This window comes from Camelina sativa, chromosome 4 (assembly GCF_030686135.1).
Source record: "Camelina sativa cultivar CO46 ecotype springtype chromosome 4, ASM3068613v1".
NCBI lineage: Eukaryota > Viridiplantae > Streptophyta > Magnoliopsida > Brassicales > Brassicaceae > Camelina > Camelina sativa.
The window spans coordinates 32,278,735-32,290,822 of NC_141883.1; the positions used below are offsets into that span (position 1 = coordinate 32,278,735).

The 12,088-nt window shown below is 32.4% G+C and overlaps 1 protein-coding gene across 1 annotated transcript; it reads left to right on the top strand.

Annotated features, from left to right (window-relative positions):
* Positions 1–5,238: 5,238 nt before the first annotated feature.
* LOC104783209 (jasmonoyl--L-amino acid synthetase JAR1) lies at positions 5,239–8,521 on the top strand. Its single transcript, XM_010508336.3, has 5 exons — positions 5,239–5,571; positions 6,189–6,488; positions 6,608–6,709; positions 6,875–7,662; positions 7,759–8,521. Exons 2-5 carry the CDS (start codon positions 6,190–6,192, stop codon positions 8,298–8,300), a joined length of 1,731 nt encoding a protein of 576 aa, XP_010506638.1. The 5' UTR covers positions 5,239–5,571; position 6,189; the 3' UTR covers positions 8,301–8,521.
* The last annotated feature ends 3,567 nt before the right edge of the window (positions 8,522–12,088 follow it).

Here is a 12,088-nt window from a genome sequence, read left to right on the forward strand (position 1 = left end):
AATATATACCAATGACATTGTAAACGTTAAAAATCTCATTATACAAAGTTATAAGCAAACTTTAAATTATTGATTGACCTAGACTGGTATTTTTTTTTTTATGACTGGAATTATAGAAACGAAGAAGAAAGTGTCTGGAATGGTTGTTTACATGTGTTTCTTTTGTCAATGCATCATATTTGAGTGGTGAACACATCATCAATGTTATTAATTAGTACAAGCAATTAGATTACATGTATGGTCTACAAACAAGTAGTATATAGATATACGTTTTTATAAATTGCTGTAAACTGAGTCGTTTTACAGGATATTATAGCTGTCACATTCATATAGATATTAACACAGGAATAATTTGCGGATATTTTGATATCTAATTTGTGATTTCATTGGCTAATTGTAAAGGTAAACAACGTACAAATAATACGTCTAGAAAACGAGACAACATATAATATAACATCCACGTGTCCACTATGAGTAAAATCGTAAAACATATTCGATGTACTAAATAATGACAAACGTATATAGACACTAATATTTGTCGTAATTAAACGAGATAACTAAGCTTATTGCAGAAATTGTGTGTCGTTTACTTGTTTTCTTATCATAATCACTTGTATCAAGTTGCACGTTAATTTGCCCGTAAAGTAACGTGACGACGCTTACGTATTCGCACAACTCAAAAGCTAAAGTAACTAAAATTTTCTTGTCGCCAAGGTTGGACATAAGTTCTATGTTATAATGGATGCCAAAAAAATTACTCTTTCCGTATCACAATAGATGATGTTTTAGAATTTTTATATGAATTAAAAAATATATTTAATGTGTAGCAATAAATGTATTATTTAATTATAATAAGATATTTTATAATTATTAACCAATAGTATTTCATCAAACTTTTAAATTCTCATTTATTATTGAAATTTACAATTTTTTAACATTAATTGATAAAAGTAGATAAAAAATTATTTTTGTGATACAAGAAAAAATATTAGAAAATTATAAAATTTTTTATGATAGAGAGGAAGTATATGTTAATATTTTGTGATTGACGGAGGTAAATGTAGTAAGTTTAATCATAATTTTATGGTTTAACTAATAATGATTACGCTATAACGGTCAAGGGTAAACTATCGTTCGTCGTAGTGGGGACGACAGATGGGGAAAACAACATTTACAGTGATGATGATATTTATGAAATCATCCATAAAACTTATTACTGTTCGCTCAAAATTTGAAATGTGAAATACTCAAAACTAAATCATCTACAGCGATATTGGAAACAAAAACAAATATTTAAACCACTATCAATATCAGTATGACATCAAACGCGTATCAGAATTAATTTTACTTTGTGGTTAAAAGTAAAAGCAAATCAAACTTAGATTAAAACTATCCACAACAACAATAAATTAAACAGCACTATATTGGTTTAACAAAAAAATGTCATTTTGACAGATTCACAAAATTTTTAAAACATCAGTGAATAAGTAATTAATCATTTAAATTGAATAAAAATATTTTTAGGTTTAAGATAAATTAAGAAACTTAGGGTCCGAATTTAGTAATGCGGGACAAAAAAATTGATAGGTAGCCCATGTTAGCAACCTCTCCCAACATAACTTCTTTGTCAATCCCTCGGATCTGACTCCCACTGCTCTGTAAAGGAGTCGGGCTTCGGAACACTCTCACAAGTCCAATATGCGGGGTATGCCAGGTCTCCGATAGCTATTTCTTGGCAACTTGGACAACTTATAATTACCGAGCCTTAAACAAGCTCACGGTACCAGACAGGTACCCAATTCCCGTGATCGAGGAACCGCAGAGACGCGGGCGTGTTGGTGCGCCCTTGCCTCCCGTTCCCAAGCCTGCTCCTCCGGAATCGGTTGATACTTGACTCAACTCGGGGTAGGCTGTGGTTGTCGGCTAGGTTAGACGGTAAAGAAGTCCCTCAAGCATTGAAGAAAGGAAGAAAGATCGGAGATGCGAACGGGGCGGGAATCGAAGTGGGGGACCCTCCTCACACTGTCCGCATCATCATCAACGTAAAGCTGTCTCTTTGAAGGACTTGCTTCTTAGTTGACAGGCGAAGCAAGACTCTGATTAGAACCGGATGCGCGCCTAATCAAAATTTGATCGACGTGCGGGACAAGTGCGGTTATTCCAAAATAAGCGGTACAAAATAATATTTGATTGGTAAAAAATAATTTGCAGTATAGATTTCATATTGTTTTATTAATAACTAATATAATTATATATTTCATTTTTATTAATAAATAAAGTTTGAATTTCTGAATTTTAAATACCAAAATTAATTTAAATTTAAATTTGATTGGTAAAAATAGTGCAGTTCATAATTTTAATTGTATTATGATTGATTTTAATACATTGTTGATTAAAAACATTATAAGCATTCAATACTTATATAATTACATATATATATATATATATATATGTTTACAAAACCGCAGAATTGTTTTTTAAAACACATGAAATAGAAGCGTAATTACTGTTATATGCGTTATACAATTTTCTTTGTAAAATTGGATCGCACCTTGAGTTATTGTTTTTTTATTAACAAAAATAAAAATGTACCGCATATTACAACGTGTTGATTGGTGAAATAAAATGGGATCTATTGAAAATTGTTCAGCGTTTTGCAATAACGAAGTTCCCATTTCATTGCTTAGTATTAAAGGATAAGATTTTGTAAAAATCTAAATACGATTTATTTAGTTTGACAGCAATAAACAATATTTATTAAGTAATTAATGCGTCACTGATTAATCTGTTAAAAGACCTGACTTCGGATTTTTGAATGACCAACAAAAAAACATAAAAAAAAGGTTGTGGGCGCGTGTAGTTGGAGCCTACGCAAAACTAGGCACGCTTTGTAATTTCATGAAACAATTGGGGGCGAAAAGAAAGAGAACGTAAAGAATGTGACCGACAAATATATTTAAGAGCCGAGACGAAATCGAACTGGACGGCACTCGCGACGTGTAAGCACAAAACGCACTTGGGTTCTTTTTTTAAAGTACATGCGGTTCCTGAGGATATTTTTCCAATTACACACTCCTCCGTGTAAAAATGTTAGAAGTTAAGAAAGCTTATCAACTACCTAAATGAGTCTTATCTACCACTACGATAATCCAGTTAGAATATCAGTGTCATTTTGTTTTCTTCTGCCGTGTGTTGGACTTGGTGGATCCATTTAGCTCATAACTTTAAATATTGGAGTATTAAAATTAATTTCCACGCACAATTGTTTTTCTTCGTTATTGTCCAAATAGTATGATTTCTATTTTGTTTTAATACTAATTATATCTTGATAAGCAATTAGGTCACAAACAAAATATATGAGAGAGGTCAACAATAAAATTTTGTATGCATGTATCGAGGTACAATACTTTTTTTTTTAGCTCAAAACATTAATGATGAGCCTTGGGGAATACTTATGAGTTTTGTGTTGACTTGTCATGCATGTAGACAATGTTTACACTTCTTCAGTCAACAAAAACAAAAAATTGAACGTCTTTGAAATGAAATTTTCTACTGATTTCAATCAGTTCATGATTGTCACGGTATAAAGTTGTATGAAATTGACGAATGAAATGAAGAATATAATGAGAAAATAAAAGATCATCATATCTATTTATTCAAACTAAACTCTGTTCCTCAGCTTCATTAAAATGAGAGTTTCACTTGTAAGCAAAAGAAGAAAAAAGAACTTTGTTTTGTAACTCAAGAAGAAGATACGATGGAACTGATTTTCACAGAATTTGGTAGAAATTACAAAAACTTACGAACCTCACACATAGACTTCGAGAATCGTTTAAATGAGTAATGTAAACATGTGGGAGGAACTAGTATGCTTTTTTTTTTTTTTGTCTACGTCCCAGTGTTTTCTCAAAAACTAATCAAATAAAGACTATACAGTAGTATATTTGAAAAAAGAAAAACCGCTTCGTCGTTGTTTAGTTATAATAATAAACCTGTGTACATCGTGTAATTTATGTAATACCAAATAATCAACATTAATCGTAAGCCTATAATTATAAGGCTACAGCCTACCGTCAAGTTTAACACTTTGTGTTTATACAACCGGTTGTGATGTGAATTAATCATTAACGACCACGTTTTGACTAATTCAGATTTGTTATTATTATAAACAACGACGAAGAGGTTTTTTATCAGGAAAAAAAACAAAACAACGACGAAGAGGTGAATAATTTAACATGTAATGATTCTCGTCTTGAATAAATTATGACACTATCTATATATGCATGGAAATTCTTTGTTAACAAAATATTATGTATTTTTTGTTTTTCTGTTGATAAGGAAAAAATTGTGTCGTTGTTGAAACCATTAATTACATGTATTTTAAGTAAATAAAAATTCATTAAACCAATACTGAATAATTAAAGAAACTAGTCTAATAATATTCCTAACACAAGTTGCCTTTTCCTAACTATTTACGGTTGAGAGAGAGTTAGTAGGTTGTATAGTTTTATTGATAAAATCAAGATTTGAAACACGAAAAATGTAAGGAAAACAGAAAAAAAAAAAAAAAAAAGTAGTCCACATGCGATTCTTTTGGTTCATGGTATGGGTAACATGAAAATGCGCGTCCAAACAAAGCCTTATGATAACAGTAATAAACTAAAGTTGTTTTGGCATAGAGAAGAACCAAGTAACAAAATGACATTATCCGACGATGGTCCTAAAACCAAGATAATAACTTTACGGATTGGACACAACTCATATCAAGAACGAAAGAAAAAAAATATATATGGTGGGAGAAAAAAAACAGGAAGGTGTTATTAAATTTTAATTTATAAAGAATTTTAAAGACTTCAACAAAATCATCAAAAAAATATTAAATAAAATTTTTTTAAAGATTATTAGAGAATATTGTTGATTAGTTTTTTTAAATTTTGTGAAAAGTATTTTTCTCATATTTTTTGTGACTTTATTTTGAAAAAAAAATGTATAAAATCATAAACCAATAACGTAATAACAGTATTCATTAACAATTATAGATTTTTTTATTTTAACTAAATAACACAAAACTTTTAATGATTTTATAAGATTCTACATTTAATAACCCAACTTTGTTAAGATTTTAAACGATTCTTTACAAATCATAAATTAATAACATTTTATATATAATAACAACGGATTTTACCTAATATTTAGAGTTATTTATTTAAATCTCAAACCAATAATTCTTACTAAAACAAATGAAAAAAGAGATACATCCCATCGGCCAGAATTGAGATATAAACAAACACACCCACAATAAAAAAGAGAGCAGCCAAGTAACTAACGGCTTTCACTAATCTTGCAACATCTTTTCTTTCTTCTTTTTTCTTTTCCTCCTCCGTCCTCTTTTTTTTTTTTTTTTTCTTTAAAAGAACAAAAAAAAAAGAAGAAATGGTTTGTCTATAAATTTCACAGCTATCTCTTGACTTTCCATAATCACACTCAACTTTATTTTCTTATTTCTCTCTTCTATCTTCCACTAAGCTCTATAAACACAACACAGAGAGCTCGCAGTAGCAACAAAACCAGGTACTCTTTTCTGACTTCTTCTTTTTTAATCTGGAAATTAAAGCTTTACGTTTTCATATTCCTGACTAATCCGTTTCTTCTGATCGGGGAAAAAAAAAAAAAAACACTCTCCTGATTTCTCCGGTTCCGACCTCGTTGACTTTTTCTTCTTCTTCTTCTTCTTGTTGTTCAGATATATAGATTCCAAAAGTTCTCTCTTCTTACTTATTCAATCTGAAAGATTCCGATTTGGATGTCTGATTATAACTTCTAGAACAAAAAACAAAAACCCTTGGATTCGTGATTCCTTCCTTGCTTAGTTTCGATTCGATAACGAGCTTTCCCCGCCCGAGTCATCAGATTAAGAAGAGTTTACGTGGATTCCGTAAAACCGTTTTAGCCCCCCTTTCTAAAAAAAATAAAACTGCTATAAAGTTTCGAATAATTTTTTTCCACAAATCTTTTGGTTTTTCTGTTGCAAGAATTTTTTTTTAAAAAACTTTCCCTTTATAGATGCTCTGAAAAATAAAGACCTTTAGGTTTTCTTTCTTCCTTCCTTATTACATTCTCTGTCCCTCTCTCTGCAATTCTGTCAGAATCTGATCACTTTCTTTTGTTTTTATTGGTTTCTAATTTAGGATGTTGGAGAAGGTTGAAACTTTCGACATGAACAGAGTAATTGATGAATTCGAGGAAATGACAAGAAACGCTGATCAAGTCCAGAAACAGACCTTGGAAGATATTCTACTCAAGAACAAATCCGCCATCTACTTACGAAACTTTGGTCTCGATGGAAACGCCACTGACCCTGAAGAGGCTTTCAAATCAATGGTCCCTTTAGTCACTGATGTTGAGTTAGAGCCTTACATCAAAAGAATGGTCGATGGTGACACTTCACCTATTCTCACTGGCCACCCTGTTTCTGCCATTTCCTTGAGGTTTCTATCTAACTTACTTGCCGTTCAATACATCTCTCTTTCTCTTCTTTCTTTCTGTTTATTAGAGATTAATGGATGAATGAATCTTTTTTGTTGTGTTTATATAATCTAATCAACAGCTCTGGAACTAGTCAAGGCCGTCCAAAGTTTATTCCTTTCACTGATGAGTTAATGGAGAACACATTACAACTGTTTCGCACTGCTTTCGCCTTCAGAAACAGGTAGGTATAGTGGATTAGTGATTGTGTTCCCCACATTAATACACTTTTCTCTGTTCCACCCATTCACATGAACAGAGAGCAACTAATAAGGATGTAATTATACCACCGACTCTATGCGTTCTTAACATGTTATGTTTTTTTTTCTTTTTTTTTCTCTTGTAACAGAGAATTTCCGATTGACGACAATGGGAGAGCTTTGCAATTTATCTTCAGCAGCAAGCAGTACATATCAACGGGAGGTGTCCCCGTAGGAACCGCAACCACAAACGTTTACCGGAACCCTAACTTCAAAGCCGGGATGAAATCTATAACGTCTCTTTCTTGTAGTCCTGACGAAGTTCTTTTTAGTCCTGATGTCCATCAAGCCTTGTATTGCCATCTCTTGTCCGGAATCCTCTTCCGAGACCAAGTTCAGTACGTCTTTGCAGTCTTTGCTCACGGTATAGTTCACGCGTTTAGAACCTTTGAACAGGTTTGGGAAGAGATTGTTACCGATATCAAAGACGGTGTCCTAAGCAACCGTATTACTGTCCCATCAGTGCGTGCCGCAATGTCCAAGCTGCTCACACCTAACCCTGAACTAGCGGAGACTATCCGCACCAAATGTATGAGTTTGAGCAACTGGTACGGACTGATTCCCGCGCTCTTCCCAAACGCAAAGTATGTTTACGGGATCATGACTGGCTCCATGGAGCCGTATGTGCATAAGCTGAGACATTACGCGGGAGATCTACCTCTAGTGAGTCATGACTACGGTAGCTCCGAAGGATGGATTGCTGCTAATGTTACCCCGAGATTGTCTCCAGAGGAAGCTACATTCGCAGTGATTCCGAATCTCGGTTATTTCGAGTTTCTTCCTCTGTCTGAAACAGGGGAAGGAGAGGAGAAACCAGTTGGTTTAACTGAAGTCAAGATCGGAGAAGAGTACGAGGTTGTCATCACAAACTACGCAGGTACATACCGTTGTTTTAAGTCCAACATTCGTTTATGTATTATATTATCTGTCTCGTAATGGATGCTTAAAGTCCCGTTTGATCCACATTGCACAGGGTTGTATCGATACCGGCTTGGAGATGTGGTAAAGATCGAAGGATTCTACAACAACACTCCCCAACTAAAATTCATATGCAGGAGAAACCTGATTCTCTCGATCAACATCGACAAGAACACAGAACGAGACCTGCAGCTTTCAGTAGAGTCTGCTGCAAAGAGACTCTCAGAAGAAAAGATCGAAGTCATAGACTTCTCTAGCCACGTCGATGTCTCGACAGATCCAGGGCATTACGCTATATTCTGGGAGATTTCAGGTGAAACAAACGAAGACGTTCTTCAAGATTGCTGCAACTGTTTAGACCGAGGATTCATCGATGCCGGTTACGTTAGCTCCAGAAAATGCAAGACCATTGGAGCGTTAGAGCTGAAAGTTGTCAGGAAAGGAACTTTCAGGAAGGTTCAAGAACATTTTCTCGGGCTTGGTTCGTCGGCTGGACAGTTTAAGATGCCACGATGTGTGAAGCCAAGTAATGCAAAGGTTCTCCAAATTCTGTGTGAGAATGTGGTGAGTAATTACTTCAGCACAGCGTTTGACTAAACAACATTTGTGATGATATCAAGAAAAGTGGTTTTTAGTTGGTTTTTCATTTGTCTTTCTTGTCTTCATTGTCAATATAGTTTCTTTAAGTTATTTAATTTGAGCATAAGGGAAATAACTTTCTATCTTTTATAGAAGAAATATATGTATCACAGTGGTCTTTACTTTGCTTTTTGTGCAATCAGTGTTTGGGAAATAAATAGATTTCTGATGTGACGTTACCTTTTTTTTTTTTGTTAGAAATTGAATCAAGATTCGAATTTGATTGCAATTAAGATTGGAGAATATAACTCGGATAATCTATTTTAGTTAGATCTGACCTGAACCAAATTAAAAGTTTGATATACGAAACCGAATCCAAATTTAACACCATACTGTTTTCCTTTTTCTTTTTATTAGAAAACCGAATTATATTCAAAAACAAAAATACCTAACCTAACTGAAACTAAAAGTATATACTTTTTAAAATTGAACATGTAATTAAATCAAAACCAATAATGCTATTAATAAATGAATTTAGACAAAAAAGTTTGGTGCTTTTCTCAAAAACACGAATCAATCATACTAAACAATAGAGTAGGCTGAGTAGCTGAAGAGAAGAAATACATTGTGGTAGTGGTGTGATTTTGCCTGAGAAGCTCTATACGTGATTATGACATTATTGGTGGGACAGACGTTTGTTAAGAGACTTCTACTGATTACGAAAAGTAATCTAAGATTTATCATTTACCTGTAGTCCACTAACACTAACAACAACTCGCTTATATATGAGTTTGGACGACATATATATGATTTACAACATGTTGAGTTGAAGGCGTAAGTTTTATTTATATTTTATAACACAAGCATGGTCATTCAAGTTGGTTACAAGTCTGAGCATAATAACTAATGCTTGGTATAAATTAAAAATATTGGAAAGAAAAAAAGTTGATAGATGTGAAACCAAAAAAAAAATGAATTTAGAAAAATTTACTATCGGTCCACAAGATGATCTTTGTAAATTGTAAATCCAATATACTGATATCGAACGGCGGAAATGCTATAACTAGATGCTATATATGTTGTACGGGGACATATTACTATTTATCCACTCTCATGTTTATATAATCATATGTCTGATCAAGCGACCTACCGTAATTTAGTGGATTAATACGTACGTATGTATTATACTCCACGTTATATAAAAACTATAAATTATATAATCAGACAGCTATATATATTCGTACAAAGTACAAACTAGCCAATTAGTGTATTATCCATATTTTCAGATTTTTTTCCTAGGAACGATGATGTATATTTCCTTTACATATCGTCGGAGTACCAGACCACATGGGTTCATTGCATTTGCATACGTTTTTTAAATAACAAATCTGTTGTTTCTTTATATGATTGTTTAATACTATAACGTACAATGATCTTTATTTAGAAAACTAAATATTACTTTCTCAGAAATGTTTGACCAATTTTTTTTTTTAATAGAAAATTTATTTGGGGAGCCGGACCAATGAATTCTGGAGCCCCATACAAAAATAATAATAATAATAATATTATAATTTCCATAAGAAGATTATTAACTATTAAGTAAAAAAATTAATATAAACAAAAATGTTATTTTAAAACATTGTAGTGTGATATCTTTCAAAAAATAAATTAAAATTTTTGATTTTTTGTGTAAAATATGTAAATTTTTACATTTTTCTACAAAATATACTCAACAAATTTATTATTCTTACATATATATTATGCTAAATTTTCCTACATAATCATATATAACCACACCAAAAAAAAAAGTTGGTCAAAAAAAGTAAAGAAGATGAATATATGTATCATCTGTATCAGTTGATATGTCGAAAAAAGTAAAGAAGATGAATATATTGATATTTTCTTATTTTAAAATAATCTAATAAGAACCTTACCAAAAAAATAAAATAATAATCTAATAAGAAAAAACAACAGCTGTAATTTATTATAAATAAACAGTAATAAAATCTGGTATTATTAAGTACATACATAAACATTATCCACAATTATCAATTATGTAGCTCTTGATTTGCAACTAAACATAGCGACAATAATTATTTACACAGGCTGACACATACACACAAAAAATTAGCAGTCCAGGCCTATATATAGCAAACAAATTTCGATACATGAACAAAGCAAAAAAAAAAAAAAAAACCCCTTTAAACACTTAAGAAATCCACTTTGAGAGAACTCTTTTAGTCTTTCACCGATGACAAACGCAAGAGTCTATGCAATTAACTCGCAAGAAAAGATTATTGATAATCGTGATCATAAAATCTGGGACTGTGGGAGTCCTCTCTATGATTCTTACGAACTCGCCTCTTTTGCTCACATCATCGAACGTCAACTAATGCCTTTATCTCCTCTCGCGCGACAGTCTAAGTCTGGTGTGACTCTACGAGCTTTGATGAATAAAAATAACGAAGACTGTTCCTCTGCGTCGACTACGAGGAAACGTTGGTGGAATGGAAAGAAGAACGACGAAAAGAAGGAACGAGTCAATAAGAAGAAAATGTTTGCTTGTTGTGTTTTTTTTTGCTAACTAAAAACAAAAAAATTGTTTGCTTTGTAGTTTTCGTGGAATTCTTGTTACAATAAGCTGTTCTTCTAATATGTACGCAAGTCATTTTCAAAAAATATATATGTACGCAAGTTTTAATCTTTTTTTTCTCGAGTTGTTTTGTGTGATGAAAATTGCGTTTATTTCAGAGATCTTACTTTAAGATAAACTGAGATGTGATATAAATTGGGAATAATTCATTTTGCTCCCCGTCTCCCATATAACTTTTGTGTAAGGATTTTTTTCTTCTATAACGTACGACTATAAACATAGTTTTCGAGTAGCCCACTCACCAGATTTTCATATGGGTCTAAAGCGTTACCTTTCGATTAGTCAAACAGTGTGATTTAGTAAATTTGCAGAGAATTGATCTTTGGCTTAAAGCTACAAGGCAACTCTTCCTCAAATGAAAACCATTAGACCACCACCACTTGATTAAGTTTAAGGATCTTTGTTAATCTAAAACATTTATAGTCTGAAACTCTGTAGTACCTATAGAAAATGAGGCTGTTCTTTTGCTAAATGCTGCGGCTGCGGCAAATTAATCAACAGACTATAAACCATTTATTAAATTCTGATATTGTTTTTTGTTAAGATCGAAATCTATAAAGTTATTTTATATTCCTATGATAAAATTAATTTCTACATTATCTAAATATAAATGATATTGAAATATGACTTGTATGTTTTTTGTTAATAAATGGTTTTGTAAGAATAATTTGGTAATGTTCAGCGTTTAATGTGTGTGTGTTATATCTTTTGATTAATTTGTGTACTATTTATGCCTAGTAAAAATAAAATAAACACTAAAAACGGTCATTAAAAAAAAAAAACTGAAATTCTCTCCAGCGACACAAAAGAGGATCTAACAAAACCGTTTTCTTCATTGCTTTTTACGGGCCGCCGGCACTTGCCGGTGGTTCTTCTTTGCTTTTAAGTTTGTTTTCTTTTTCTGTTTTCAATAATTGCCATGGGAAACACTCACTTATATCGGATTTGTTTCCGATCTATCTCCTTCTTTTGCATGGTGGCAGCGTTTGTGTTCATGTTCACAATGGATAATCAGTTCCATGCAAAAACGTTGCCAAACCGTGAAGCAGAAGGTGTAACTTCGAGTTCTCTTGAGCAAATAGTCTATGCAATCTCGATTTGGGATTTTTCTTTTAGAAAGTGGAAACGCAATCGTTTCCAACATCTTCCTCTC

Coding starts and splice junctions, on each gene's coding strand:
- LOC104783209 (XM_010508336.3), top strand. CDS start 6,190: ATGTTGGAGAAGGTTGAAACTTTCGACATGAACAGAGTAATTGATGAA. Junction 6,489..6,607: donor GTTTCTGCCATTTCCTTGAG/GTTTCTATCTAA, acceptor TCTAATCAACAG/CTCTGGAACTAGTCAAGGCC. Junction 7,663..7,758: donor TGTCATCACAAACTACGCAG/GTACATACCGTT, acceptor CACATTGCACAG/GGTTGTATCGATACCGGCTT.